The following is a 15,734-nucleotide window of genomic DNA, read 5'->3' on the forward strand; positions in this document are numbered from 1 at the left end:
TATTAAAGGTGGATAAAGAAATATAAGATAACATTTTGAAGTCAAATTAAATATAAATGTTACCTCTACCTTTACATGTTCTAAAATAATAACGTGAATAATTAATCTTTGAACTTATATTTATTACACAACTTATTTTAAGCTAATTGAAGGTGAGGAGCTTTGACCCCAACACTCTTGTCATCTATATAGTAAGATATTTTTAAATTTACATATTGATAGGTCCTGAATATTACTTTACAAAGTACAGGAAGATTTAGCTTGTGGCGGCACGTGTGCAGCTGAAAGCAATTATAGCTCTGAGTAACACAACGAAAGGCTAAAACAACAGATCAATCTCTAGTCAAGTGGAACATGAAAGGCCCGAAACAATATAAACATATAAGATATTCCTTGCAAGTGACAAAAATAATAATTACTAAGATAGATGGGTCCTAGACTTATATTGAAAGTAAAAAAAAGAATGTGTGTACTCATGTAAACGCGTTAGAAGTTATACTTCTTTGGCGTATGGAAAAATAAATCAAATTTTAACAAATAGTTAAGATCAAAGATAGTATAAATACTCAGCTTTTAAGGTTAATATAAACAAGTATAGAAAATTAATTGTTTTTATTTCTACATAAAATTTGTTAATATACCAGAAATAAAACAAAACGATTAAAAAAAAATTTAGATTATAATGTCATTACTTTTAATTAACGATGTAAATAAATTATACATAACGACATATGCATGAAATCTATAAATGCACTAAATACAGTTTATTTAAATCAGTTTTATCACTAATATTCAATATATATAGATATAATAATAAATTATTAGTAAATACTATCACCGTCGTATATGAAATTGATTTAATAAAAACATCAAAATAATATTTATTTATTCACACTGTTTACTCATCATTTTTCTCCATCGCGCCAAAAGAAGTATAACTTCAATAAGTAAACTGCATTAATTATCGACTTGTATCTGTGTGGTGGTGTAATGGTGGTGTAATGGTGGCTAACTTATCTCAAACTTACTGAATTACAGACTTGTTTGTTACACTTTGGAACTGAGCTGACCTATCAATATTACTTATTACAAATATTTAATATAAGGCACACTTGTTTCCCTTCAAACTGAAGCAGAACCACTTCTGCTGAGGACAAGTTATAATATGTGTTCCAGGTTGTAACCGGGTGAAGTTCAAATACTAAATAATAAATTATTAGCTGAAGTTAAAGTATTAAAAAAAAATTAAGACTAATTTAAGCGGCTGTTTGATCTATGACACATGCCTGCCCGAACGGGACCAATTGAGTAAAAAAATAAATTTAAATTTATTATAAATTACGGTGTAATAGTAAACAGTAAAATTGTGTTCTAAATTTATTTAAGATTGTTATATATACTCGTGACAAATGTTTCAAGTTTACAGACTGTATATCTATGAGATTTGATATACTAAGGTATACCTATAAATTTACAGTGAAAGTAACTAAATATTATTGACAAGGTCAGTCTAAAACACGCAAGCTAGCTAGGACTAGTGTAGATAATAGCCAAAGAAAACATGTCAAATTTAAAATATCAACAAGAAACAATAACTAACTTATTTAATTATATATATTAATAGTCCTATAACCTTAAAACCTCGATATATTAACCTTAATAATACTTGAACTCAATTTAACTTAATTGAGGTCTTTTACTAATTCAAAGTTACTTTAGTAATTCGGCTATATAGTGGTTAGTATAGGAAGTTACCGACGGAGTTATATTAAAAGAGTTTCAGTTACTACTTCCTTATATAAGTAAATAAATGACAACTGTCTTGTTTATGTTCAATTGAATACAATGATTGTATACAACTATTATAACAAGTGTTTGAGGGATATTTTGTTAATATCGTAAAAGTTGTTCGAGGTCGTCTAGTTACAACAAATAGGGATTTGTTTTGATCTGATTTTAGTCTGGCCGACGATGCGATTTAGTTCCATTAAAATGTTTTTCCGCATTCCGCTAATAAATAATAATTAGTCGCTGGTCTTTCAAAGCCACCACACAATATACAACGCATCTCCTGTCTATCAATTTAATGTTAGATTAAACACACGTGAGCTTAGTGTTTAGTTTCAACAACAAGTTTTAAGTTTTTGTCGATGTATGGCCAAAGTGTGGCGAGTTTATTAGTTCTTTAAATGTTGGCTAAACCACGAACTATTTATTTTTATTAGTTGATACACATTCCTTCTGAAGTCTTATTATTATGTAGATTATGGACGCACTTCTTAGGAGAAAAAAAATCTGAGCGTCCTTTTTACATTTAAGAGTTCTAAAACAGTATACCGCCGGCGCACGGCGTCACGGACCAGACAGGCGTCACTGAGATAAGACAACTGCAGCTCCCACTAACAATCGGGAGTAAAAAAAATTCAAAAATCAGAGTTTTGTTCTCCGCAATTTCGTCCTCCTAAAATTAATCAAAGGTAACGTAATTTTTGAATTTTTGAATGTGAAGGTAATATTGTGTGTCGGACCGTTTTAATATTTTCACTTATTGTTGTCGGAGTTGTAAACTTACCCTCTGTTGGCGGCCTTATGGTTAATTCATTTGTAGCAATATTTTGAAGTACCCTAGCACTTAAAAATATCAAAGAAAAGCAAGACAAAGAGACACAGATAATGACGATATTGATCTTATTTCAAAATAATTTTGATCTAAGGTCAAAAAGCAAAGAGAAAAGAGTCGACAACGATTTTGTCGAGAAATGGCCATAAATGTTCCTCAAGCGCACTGAGGCATGTTAGTACGTCCGCACGTTGATTGGCTGTGGTTCGAACATTCTGAACACAAAAAGTTTATACACGCCCATATTTCTCTCTTCACCGTCACAAGGTGGGGGTGGACGACGTTTAAGTTGGAGAGAATTCCCCTGATGTTAGTCCACATTAAGCGTGGAGCGGAGTGCCGTGGTGTTTCTGCCCTGTTGTCCTTTGACATGCATGGTTCTGTGCCCTCCCCACAATATGACGGGCGGCCCGTACGATAAAGCTCGCGGAGGGATTCTCCGACTTTAGAGCCGGTACCCTCCTGGGGTAAAATCTCCTTGAGGACCGCTATCATATTTTGGTGGAGGGGGATGGGCTATGACCTAAAGCGTAGGAGATTGAACTTGACTAGGCCATAAGATAATTGTTTTTTTTTGTTATAGTGTGTTGTAATGGCGGTTCATAATACAATTTTTTTCTTTAGTATACAAATTTAATTCGTACCGTAATTCATGGACGTTGCGGGACTCGAACCCGCACCAACTGAGCCAACCGTCCGAGTGACGCATAGACAGAAAATTGTGGTATGTCTTGTTCAACTCTCAGGTTGTGGCTTTTTAATGTGCCTGTAGAAGTGAGGGATATCACTCATTTTCATTGATTATTTTAAAGTAAAGCAGTAAGGGTGGGTACCGTAGGAGAAGATCCTGGCGCCGGTGACTGGCACGCTGTGCAGCGCCCCGATGTGGTTGAGCACGGCGCAGCGGTAGCCGTGCCGCTGCGAGTAATGCACGTACGTACGGATGTACACGCTCTCCGACGTGTTGCCGATGCCGGGACAGATGGCCACCGTCACGTCGTCTGCAACGGGACACTTATTACGACCATCTCTCGATTGACGTCACAAACATTACTTACACTTACAATATACTATACTGTATACATTGTAATACATATATTACTTAGCCGATCACGCAAACCTGAAGTTCTGAAATATGGCACTACAATATGGTCTATACATTTTTGCGTTTACTTAGTTGGTCAATAGGCAGCAATATAAACACAATTTCAGTTTCAGCTGCGTATTTTGAATTTAGAACCCGATTTGGACAGTGACATCAGTGGAGTAGCAGTTAGGTATTTTTTTAAACCCAGACAAAGAAGAAAGTTGCTATAAGTTTTACGTTCGTCAGTCTGTCCCCATTTTCATATGAGGTTTTTAACGTTTTTAATCAAAAACCTAACCTGAAACTAATACTCAGATATATTTTTTTTACATAAAATAATTAGTTAAACTGGTTATTTATAATGTTAAATTTTTTGAATTGAATAAAATTTGTCTTTTAGACTTAGATATCTAAGTCTTTTCTAGGGTCTCTTTTTGGTATATGTAGTGTAAGCGGACATTAACATACATTTGTATGACAGCTTTTGTCAAATTTTAAATGTGGTTAAATCCAAAATCCTTAATCCTTTAGTGGTGAAATATAAATATGCTTATTTGGTTTGTTAATTTCTTCACATCTCTTTCTTGCTACCAACTGGCGCCACTTCCCTTTCTTTATCTCGTGTACGGGAAAGGTGAAAAATATTAGTTTTTACAAATTCAAATATTTTTATTCAAAATAGGATTTAAAATCACTTATTGAACGTCAAAATCACCACAATCAATTACCACCCATTCAAAAGAGACTTCCCAGATCTGAGAAGAATAGGCGCAAGAAACTCAGCGGGTTTTTTTTTTACATATTTGCGATGCAAATAAGTATTAATTATTACTAGGTAACGATATTTCCGTGATAACGTATAAAAACACTAGAATGTAAGTGGTCACGTTCTTGTAAGCCGTTCACATTACACAAAATACAATTTTCCTAATAATTATTCTCTAGATCTTTAAAAAAAATTAACAAAAAAACAAACGACTTCAAAAACAATAGATAGAACATGCACAAAAATTTTTTAAAATAATTGCGTATATTTATACAATCTAATCAATTAATCTTATTCTAATAACGACTATTCTTATTTTTGAATCGGTGTCCTCCCGTCGCGGCCGCGGCCGCTTTCTCGCCTCCTCACGTCGTGTGTGCGACTCAAGCACATCTCACCTATAACTATGTATGTAGTTACAAACCTGCCTAGGCTGACACCGACTCCAAAAGTAACAATAATCGTTATTAGAATTAGATTTATTAATTGCAATGGGACCACACGGAAAACACCAGCTTTCAAATAAAAAAAGAGTTATCATGATCGGTTCAGGTCAAAAATTCTGAGGGAACAAACATAAAAAAAGAACATACCAACGAATTGAGAACCTCCTCTTTTGAAGTCGGTTAAAAAGAGCGACTCTAATGTTTTCATTTCTGACTGTGTCCTTTCATCTGTCCCATTCTGACAAGCCGGTCATGTCTGGGGACTTTTTGCATATCAATCTTATATAAATAAAATAACCTTACCGATGATAACACACATCATCTTTTTTTTGAGTCGTTAATGAATTATTTAAGCGCTTTTTATAGCACACTTAGGCTTGTTGATTGACACACGATTAAGGAGAAAAGTGTGCTTACATTGTCTTTAAGTACACTTTTGCCGTTCCGTTATCAGACTGCGAATGATATGTCCATATGTATAGAAAGTCATTGGAACAACGTTACAATAATACTTTTGTTTTGAAAATTTTCTGGGATCTTGTAAAAGTATATTCATCGCCCCAAAAAAGACTTACTAACTCGACTTAGCCGAGTAGTAGGCATTATAAGTTTGTTTGTTTTATATGTCAATGTTCAAGTTTTCACTTCTGCCCGGAGTGCAACCCGTATTTTTTCAGTATGTACACGTTTTAGCGTAATTCTATTTCAACATTATCTTTTACTGTTGTAAAGCGCAACAATTTCATATAACTAGTTCAATATTATATAATATGACAATTAAGCGAACTATTCAAGACGGTGTCATCTTACGTAGTCTGTGACGTGTGTTTTGTCACTGTCTTCATAACTGTGCATAAAAGAGATAGAATACTCTTGATTATGGCTTACGTATTGGGAGGTATTAATACCGATTTAAGAGTTGAAAGCACTTGTGCCGCGATTAAATAATAATTATCGTTTTGACGATCGCTGATAAGGAAAAGCGGTGTGAGTCACTGATACTGATGGTATCATGTAGTGATAGGCGGGTGACGTGATGGCGTGAGTGATAAACTAACCTATTTAGTTGATTGAAGTTTGAACATCTCGCTCTCTCTATGACCGACAACTCAGATGCTCAAGGAAAACACGTCAAATAACATGTTTTATAATACAAATTACAACATTATAATAATTGATGAGTGCATATTTCAACATTTCATATTACAGCTTGTTACTTGTTCTACTCACAAGTGTTTCCAACTTATAGATGTATAAAATATTTTTCGTTCACACTTTTGTCCTTCTGTCTGTGTTGAGAACTAAGCGACAACGTGAAATTATTACCAAATACCAGTCTATGGTATGTTTGTGTCATGTTCATTGACAATATCGAAAAGCTCATCATATATTTAAAGCTTGAATACTTCATATTTAATTTACATTGGATGAACAATAAGATCCTCCAAGGATCGAGTAAAAAATAGATGTACCTATCTCAATCAATCAAAACTTACATTCATATTTGGCAGAAAACATATGACTGCTTATTATAAATGACTAGCTGCTGGGTCACAGCAAACGTTGTATTGCCGATATTAAAATCGCGATACAAAAGTAACTGTTGATCGCAGATGGGTGAAAATTTGAAGTTGTATGTATTTTTTAATGCTGACTCATAATCAAACAAATTTAAAAAAAATGTCAAAAAAATTTGGCATGGACCACCCTTAAAATTTAGGGGGATGAAACATAGATGTTGTCCGATTCTCAGACCTACCCAATATGCACACAAAATTTCATGAGAATCGGTCAAGCCGTTTCGGAGGAGTTTAACTACAAACACCGCGACATGAGAATTTTATATATTAGATTGGTTACGGAAAAGTGGATGTAATATGTATTATGTTATATTATTTAGTTACAGGTCACCAGTCTTGTTTTCGAATACACAACAAATATAACACCTTGACACTGTTTTATATAGTGTATTTGCATTCTATGAATATACTGTTATATATACTGATACTTATAATATGGACATACTTAACACAATTATATAAAGCGGAAGTATGTTTCACAATACAAACACATTTACTGTACAGACATAACATTTAATTCACTTCATCAAAAGTTTACAATTAATATTTATTATTATGGAGGTCTGTACCTATTGTGATTTCTGAGGAGTAAAGTTTCTAACACCATAAACATAGGAGGCAGTCCGTACCCATGAAACCCATTACGAGGTTTCTTTGCAAATAATTTTTCTTACTTTTTTTTTTGTTTTATGGAATAGGAGGACAAACGAGCGTACGGGTCACCTGTTGTTAAGTGATCACTGCCGCCCACAATCTCTTGCAACACCAGAGGAATCACAGGAGCGTTGCCGGCCTTTAAGGAAGGTGTACGCGCTTTTTTTGAAGGTACCCATGTCGTATCGTCCCGGAAACACCGCACAAGGAAGCTCATTCCACAGCTTTGTAGTACGTGGAAGAAAGCTCCTTGAAAACCACACTGTGGAGGACCGCCACACATCCAGATGGTGAGGATGATATCCTAACTTGTGGCGTGTCGTGCGAAGGTGGAATTCGGCGGCAGGAATCAGGTTAAACAGCTCTTCGGAACACTCCCCGTGATAAATGCGGTAGAAGACACACAATGAAGCGACGTCTCTACGCAACGCCAAGTGATCCAGCCGTTCACAGAGCACTGGGTCCCCGACAATTCGAGTTGCTCTGCGTTGCACGCGGTCAAATGGATCGAGCTGATACTGGGGTGCGCCAGACCAGAGATGACAGCAATACTCCATGTGTGGCCGGACCTGCGCTTTGTAGAGCGCTAGTGTGTGGGCCGGCTTGAAGTATTGCCGTGCTCTATTAATGACGCCCAGTTTCTTTGAAGCCAATTTGGCTTTGCCCTCCAGATGGCCACGGAATTGGCAATCGCTCGAGATTTCGAGACCCAGTATTCCGATACTAGGCGAGGCTTTTAGGGAAGTGTTGTCGAAGAGCGGTGATGCGACAAATGGGGTTTTTTTAGTGGTAAACGCGCAAACTTGAGTCTCCTGGGGGTTAAATTGGACAAGGTTCAATTTACCCCATTCCGCGACCTTCTCAAGACTCGATAGAAGACACAAGTTTCTCCCGGCACTGGTCGACGATTTCCCGAGAGAGACCTGCATGGCCCGTGTATATGGCATCGCCAGTGCTGTCGTCTGTATAGCAATGAATGTTGGAGATGTCCAGCATATCATTGATATGCAGAAGAAACAGCGTGGGAGACAGCACACAGCCTTGGGGCACACCAGCATTCACGGGCTTCGGGTTCGAGCAATATCCGTCGACAACGACCTGTATGCTACGCCCAGTGAGGAAGCTGGAGGTCCACTTGCACAAGCTCTCGGGAAGCCCAAATGATGGAAGTTTGGAGAGGAGCGCCTTGTGCCATACACGATCAAAGGCCTTCGCTATATCCAGGCTAACTGCCAGGCCTTCCCCCTTGCTTTCAATAGCCGCAGCCCATCTATATGTCAGGTATACCAGAAGATCACCTGCCGACCGACCATGGCGAAACCCGTATTGTCGGTCGTTGATCAACTGGTGACCCTCTAGGTATACCAAGAGCTGACGGCTAATTATGCTCTCCATGACTTTGGAGAGCAGGGAGGTAATAGCAATAGGCCTGTAGTTTGCCGGATCCGAACTGTCTCCTTTTTTTTGGATCGGATGGACAAGGGCTGACTTCCATGAGTCAGGGACTACGCCTTTAGAATAAGAGTGCCGGAATAAACTCGTTAGCACCGGCGTCAACTCAGGGGCACACGTTCTAAGCACGATTGGAGAAATGCCATCCGGCCCGCTCGACTTCCTGACGTCCAACGAAAACAGAGCTCGCCTAACAGTTTTCTGTCTGAACTGTACTTCAGGCATAGAGCTCTGACACCGCGGGATGGTCGGCGGTGTTTTTCCGTTGTCGTCAAGAGTCGAGTTGGAGGCGAAAAGAGTGCACAAGAGATCGGCTTTCTCTTTTGCCGTATGGGCCAGGGTGTCATTCCTCATGTGCAACGGCGGCATGGACGGCTGGCTGAAGTTACCAAGAGCAGCTTTCGACAACGACCAGAACTTGCGTGTTCCGGTCGGGTAACTGGAATGCTGCTCGCCGATTTTGACGACGTGTTATGATTTTGCACGGGCGATTTGCCGCTTAAAAAATCTGGAGGCACGGTTGTATTTCCTCTTAAGAACCATGCAGTTCGGATCCTTTGTGCCCAGCGCCGCAACCCAAGCTCGATACGCCTGTTTTTTGCAGTCAGATGCTGCTTTAACTGACGCATCGAACCAGGGCTGTGATCTGCCACCGATGGGTACTACAGAGTTTGGTATAAAAATATCCATACCCTGTAGTATCACATCGGCTACTGCAACGGCGCAGGCATTAGGATCATCCGAAGGGAAACAAACCCTGCTCCAAGGGTAGGATGCAAAAAAGGAACGCATCTTATCAAAATCTGCTGACTTGTAGTGCCAAACGCGGCGGGTCGCTGGTGGTCTGCGACGTTGGCGTCGGATAAGCACTACACTCCTTACCAGGCAATGGTCGGACGTTCCGAGAGGGGCGTCGACAAAGACCTGGTAACCATCGGGATGTGTAGTCAGCAGAAGATCCAATAAGGACGGCACGTGGCTATCCACATCCGGGAGCCGCGTTGGCGACTCAACCAATTGGGACAGACCATACGCCAATGCAAAATTATGCACAGATCGCCCTGCGTAGTCTGTTGTACGTGATCCAAGCCATTCGGCATTGTGCCCGTTGAAATCACCCAAGACTACGATTTCAGCGGAGGGGATCTGTGCAAGTACGTCGTCAATTGCCGCTTTAACGCAGCCCATGAGATGATCGGTTTCTGCGTTACCACTATGGGACCTGTAGACACACGCATAGATGCGGACGCGGTCCTCTATATCTACGCGGAGCCAGAGGGTAGACAGGCCCCTACCCTCAAAATTGCCGAGACGGCGACAGCAGATATCCTCCCTAACGTACACACATACCCCGGCATGAGGCAAAAAATTGTGCTCAATTTTGTACCCGGGGTACGTTAAATATGACGTATCGCTAGGTCGAGATATCTGCGTCTCAGCTGCTGAATGGCCACCGGTCCTCGACACTAACCTATGCAAAACATAGCTGCACTAGGCCGCTACTTCACGCCGGTATTCTGTGCGAGTGTGGTAATTAACCCGGACGAGTCTGGCCCGATTGTGCTGACGTCAAAAGACGGCAGCGTGACTCTCCCACTTCTAAAAAGCCCTTAGTCGCCTCTTACGACACCCATGGGCCTGGACTCCCCTATTCTTTTTACGCCCCGGGAAAAGTACAGGGCAGATACTTCCCGCAAAAAAGCTGCTGTTCAAAGAAGCCTTCTTCTACTACTATAATAGAACAAGGGTTCTCTTCCGTCAATTTGTTCCAGCTAATCTCCCGAAACGATTGGATCAATTATGGTGGGTTTTTATACCACAGTGCCTGAAGACGAAGGTTTTCAACCAGTGTAAGTTGCCCGTGATGACTTAGTCGTCTTCAGACGTGGTCGCTAACTATGGGCTTGATGTGAAAGCTCATGGTCGCTCAGAGGGCAATGCTCGGAGTTTGCCTAGGAGATCGAATGAGAAATGAGGAAATCCATAGGAGAACCAAAGTCACCGATATAGCCCAAATGATTGCGAAACTTAAGTGGCGGTGGGCACATAGGTCGGCGGACAGATGGCCGTTTGGGCAGTAAGGTCCTCGAATGGCGACCACGTACCGGAAGAGTGTTGGTACGTCCCCCACTAGATGGACCGATGATCTGGTCAAGATCGCCGGAATACGTTTGATGAGGGCAGCGCAGGACCGATCCTTGTGGAGATCGTTAGGGGGAGGCTTTTGTCCAGCAGTGGTCGTCTTCCGGCTGATGAGGAGGGTTTTTAATAGCAGATGACTTAGTCTTATCTTAGGCTTAACTTTTATGATAAATAATCACTTTTACGAACCACTTGAATAGAATATATATTCAATTATTTCACTATAATCACAACTATATACAAGTAACATTAAATGATTTAAAATAATTGGGCAGTCGGATGACTAGCAGACAGCACGTTCGATACTTTCAATTGCCCCAACACGAAGTGCCCAATAGCCGAGAGCAATTCGTAACAGTTACCCTACTACCAACCTTTATAATACGAAACTACCAACATCATAATAAAGTGACATCACTTAGATTTTGCATGTGATTATATAATATTAGGTACAATTACTAAAACAATATAATATTAACAGGATACAAATGATTCTATTAATAATATCATAACTGAATGTTGGTACTAATTGGAATGTCGAATAACCATTACACTCGGCCATCCTAAATTCGGTCGTGTCCTCACGACCTGCACCTCGGGCTTCGAGGCGCGGTGTCACCAGGAAGACCTGTTCGCGTTTCTTTCGGTGCCCTCGAATTAAGGTCGCAATTAGATTACATTAAGTCGGATTTTGGCGAACTTAAAAAGAGGGTACTAGTAATATTAAGTCCAATATAAAAAACGAGCAATGGGGCACCTATTCCAATATTCAAAACAATTAATAATTCATTGTATTTGTTTGATGCGATTAGATACACAGACAATCAATTAAAGCTCTAAAGGTTGATGCATAATATACGATAATTTATATTTATACTGTTAATTTTTTAGTACTTTTTATGACATATTTGATATATAAAACATTTTAACTTTGAACACGATTCTTAAATTGACACCATCTTATAAACTAATTTGTTATGTGTACATACCTACTTTCACTGCCAATGTAAAATACTCTAATTGATTTGAAAGACCACTCTTTGGGTGTTGAGTTACTTGTATGTTCTTCTCACAAGCTCTAATTTTCCGATGATAATATCGTATATTCAGTAATTTAACAGAAATATTTATAATGATGATTAAAAAGCGCTAAGCTTTTTAGTAGAGTTTATTTGAGTTTAGGCAAATAATTGAAGCATATGAATTTGTTAACAAAATCAGATCATTAGTCTATTGATCTGACTATTAGTACATCATGTAAATGAAAACAACAAGTTTTCATTTTTGTTCCTTTCAGTTTAGTATACTTTGTTAATTTGTGTTTCCAACAATGCAAAGGTTATTAGTTATTACTCAAGTGTTTTTTCTTTTAGGTCCAATTAGAAACCTCACAGTCTAATCTCAGGGTAGCCTGAGTTTATTCCTCGAAATTAATGTAATACCGAGGTTGGAAAACATGCTCAGGATTGTTTTCTTAAATGATGAATGATTGAGAAATTAAATGTGTTGTCTCCCTTGACTAAGACCATACACACTTTCCATAAGGTAGGTACTAGTTATAAATGAAATTTTTTGCTTTATTTATTTTATAATTTGTTTATGTTGGAAGAAGTTAATCGGAACTTCACCTAGAACGATTTTGCTATAGAAAGATGACGGAATTTTAATGATAGAAAATAGCAAGAAGGAACCAGCAAAAAAAAATATTACAAAAGCATAATTTTATGATCATAATGAAGATCATCATCATCATAATACAAACACACCTATCTATCCATTTGTCATAGTCTTCACATATTTTTCAGGTTTCTTCCACTCTGCATCAACCCTGCTTAACTTAACTTAATCTATACCTGGCGGCCTATCTTAACCTGACCTCTCCGCAAAAGCCACAACAGAGTGATTAGAATAAAACCCATGCAGGCTTTCCTATTTTTAACCACATTTTCGGTCTTCTGCACATTTATATCCAAGATTAAAATGACCACCATCAAAAATAAATAAAAAATTTATCTCCATTTTTTTCTTCATAAAATAAAATACCCACCTTCATGTTCTGTTCCAACTGGTTCATACAAGTCATAAGTGAGTGTTGATCGATCAGGCAGCAGAAGTGAAATTCTTGCTCCAATTGGCCAGGGGCAGCGGACACGTCCTATTAAACTGTGAAGGATTGTTTGCACATGGCCGCTAAACCCCCAGAGACGTGTAGGCATATAACTATAACAATGGTAAAAAAATCAATAAGAACCCACAATACAGCTTTAATAACTACAGATTTTTTTTTATGGCAGTAAGGGATGATACTAGCAACATGATTACACATTACTGGTTTACAACAGAAATAGGTGTGGTTGTGGTGCCCATAATCTAGCCGCCATTAACAAAACAGAAGTGAATGGCGTTAACACTATGAAATAAACTATGCTCATCTAGTAGGTCTCACTGAGTGGACTCATGCCCACTTCCTGAAAGAATGTTACATAATATGATGTGATGGCTCAATCTCATTTAATACCCAAAAAGATGCTCATTGTGGAAGAAGTTCTTAATTAAAGTAATAAATAAATGTGCCTAATGCACATTACATTCCTCATGGCCATGATATTGCCTCAGGCTTTTAAAGCAGAGTAGAAGACTAAGAATATTTGCTGGGTTCATATTATTATTATTGTTTGGCTCGATGGCATATCCTTTTAGATTTTGCCAATGACAAAATTCAAGTGTATATTATTAAATTCTGCTAGAGAAAGTGGGCAATGTGAATGAACAAGGCTGTGATCAAAAACTTAGAAATTTGTTACTGCTGAGATAAATATGGTAAATGAAGGAATTAATAACGCTCATACTAGTATCTATACAATGCATGTAGATACATTTGAAGCACCATGATTCCAATAAGCTGATAGGCAGCAATTGGTAACCCATAATAGAGCTAATTATTCTCAATGATATGTTATTTATTATTTCATTAGTATCTTGTTCAACATCAAGATTATGTTTGATTTTACTAAAATGATATGAGTATTGTATACCCATTTGGTACTGAACACATAATTAACAAAAAAGTTTGCACTACAGAAAGCCTCTAAAGTCAATATATTATTTATAACATAATTAGTAATAATAATGATGTTGTTAAAATTATTAAAATAATAGACAAAATAACTTTTACCACAAAGTATGTTAGCCCTAAACCTTCTTTTCCTCCAGTGCTATATTTTATCATTGCTTTCAATATTCTACTATTAAAATTACACATTTTGATATAAGAGGTACCTAAAATCTAAAATTTAAATAAGTTTTGACAATTTATAAATTTTATCATAGCAAGATATTAAATCATATGTTCAAAGATTTGAAAAACATATTCAACTCCTATATTTAAGAACAAAACATGTTTCATGTTTCCCATGGACTGTTTTCTTTAATAAAAACTACATGAGTTAAGTTGTACATAATATGACACTTCATTTTATTTATTTTAAATTAATAACTGTTATCAGGTATTAAGATCCGTATTAAGCAAGTATCATACATAACTCGGAAAGTAAATTAATTAAATTATTATTATATTAATTAAAGTATCTAAGCACTATGTACAAACTTCACTCTCCTATCATTTAACATACGTCTTTAAGATCTGACTGAGTAATACTTACGGTTCATTCAAAAATGGAGCAATAAAAAGAATGTTTTCTATGAAATTTTTATCTCTGCCATAAATAACAGGCTTGTGAGGCTGGCTATTCACATTTAATATTCGGAAAAGTATACACAAAATCACTGCAATTACAGCCAATAAAACTGTAGACATGTTGAACAATTAAATTGTCAGTACAGTAGACACAAGTCACAACCACAAGTTGTTCATAATATCACATTTAATAATAAATTTCCGTGATTATTGTGCTAACCATTTAGGTAAGACATGAGATTTGAGAAGTCCACTACCTTCTCGAAAAGCGCAGAAACTGGAAATTGAATTAAGAATTGTCAAATGCATCTCAGCTGTATATATTTTTTTAATTTTATGATGTGGTAACTAAGTACTTTAAGTTCGGTCTCACCTGTAATTATTGTCTGTCACTCGCCAAAGACTACAATAATTAATACCACACTTTAAAGCTCATGCTTATCAGAAAAATATATGAATTTAGGACGATTCATTTATATTTTTTTCTGAGATTATTTATAACATATTCATTAATTTATTTCCCGTTTGTGTGAAGAGGTAACGGATAATCATTTTTACGACATATAATATCAAAATTTCAAAGTAAAAATTTCCCGCTAATTGGAGATAAAGAAGTAATCTATTTGCGGCAATTTTTAGTTTTGTAACATTTAGTTTCATTTTATCACAAACTCTACCGAAAAATATCTTATTTTTGTCGGATTCGTAAACGCGTCCTTAACTTAAAAAGCTAACTTTGAAACTATAAGAGATATCGAAAAACGGATGCTGAAACTGCGCAATCGCTCGGAAATACATCAAAACCCCCAGTTTGACACCAAACTTTTATTTTTGGAGGCATCACGAAGTGAGCCAGAACCGGGAAATCCCCACTACTGGCATAAAAAGGCATTTATATTCTCAAAATTGGTTCCTTTAGAATTCTTTTTGATGTCATTTCTTAGATTTTTTACTAGATACTAGTACCGCTTTGGAAATAAATGGCGCTCTGAGAGAGAAGAAGCGGCGCAAGAAACTCTCCCAGCATTTTTTTTTGCGCTCTTTTCAATAAAAATATATAAAATAAATAATCGCAATCTAGTCCCAGGCTGTTCGATCATTTAGATATTCAGCAGTAATAGGATTTACGACAGAGCCATTTTTTTATAAAACATAAAAATTTATTTATAGATAATCCCAGTCACTGTGACTTTATTGTAGAAGTGTATACTTTTACCCTTAAAGCTATTATGTATCTTATGAAGCCTACTAGAATTAGTTACAAGCAATCCCTTATTTCTAGTGTTCTAT

General features: G+C 37.2%; 1 protein-coding gene across 2 annotated transcripts in view; it reads right to left on the reverse strand.

Moving 5' to 3' along the window:
• LOC126972731 (abhydrolase domain-containing protein 2) overlaps window positions 1–14,729 on the reverse strand; it is a 45,198-nt gene extending 30,469 nt beyond the window's left edge. Inside the window, exons 1-3 of one of the 2 annotated variants that reach the window (XM_050819648.1) lie at window positions 14,410–14,729; window positions 12,795–12,967; window positions 3,454–3,621 (exon numbers count right to left, since the gene is read on the reverse strand). In XM_050819648.1, the coding sequence (XP_050675605.1) occupies window positions 3,454–3,621; window positions 12,795–12,967; window positions 14,410–14,564 (496 nt within the window). In that variant the 5' untranslated portion in view covers window positions 14,565–14,729. The remainder of the gene's footprint in view (window positions 1–3,453; window positions 3,622–12,794; window positions 12,968–14,409) is intronic. The other variant, XM_050819649.1, reaches the window with a different exon arrangement.
• Between the last annotated feature and the right edge of the window lie 1,005 nt (window positions 14,730–15,734).

Source organism: Leptidea sinapis, chromosome 27 (genome assembly GCF_905404315.1).
Source record: "Leptidea sinapis chromosome 27, ilLepSina1.1, whole genome shotgun sequence".
Lineage (NCBI taxonomy): Eukaryota > Metazoa > Arthropoda > Insecta > Lepidoptera > Pieridae > Leptidea > Leptidea sinapis.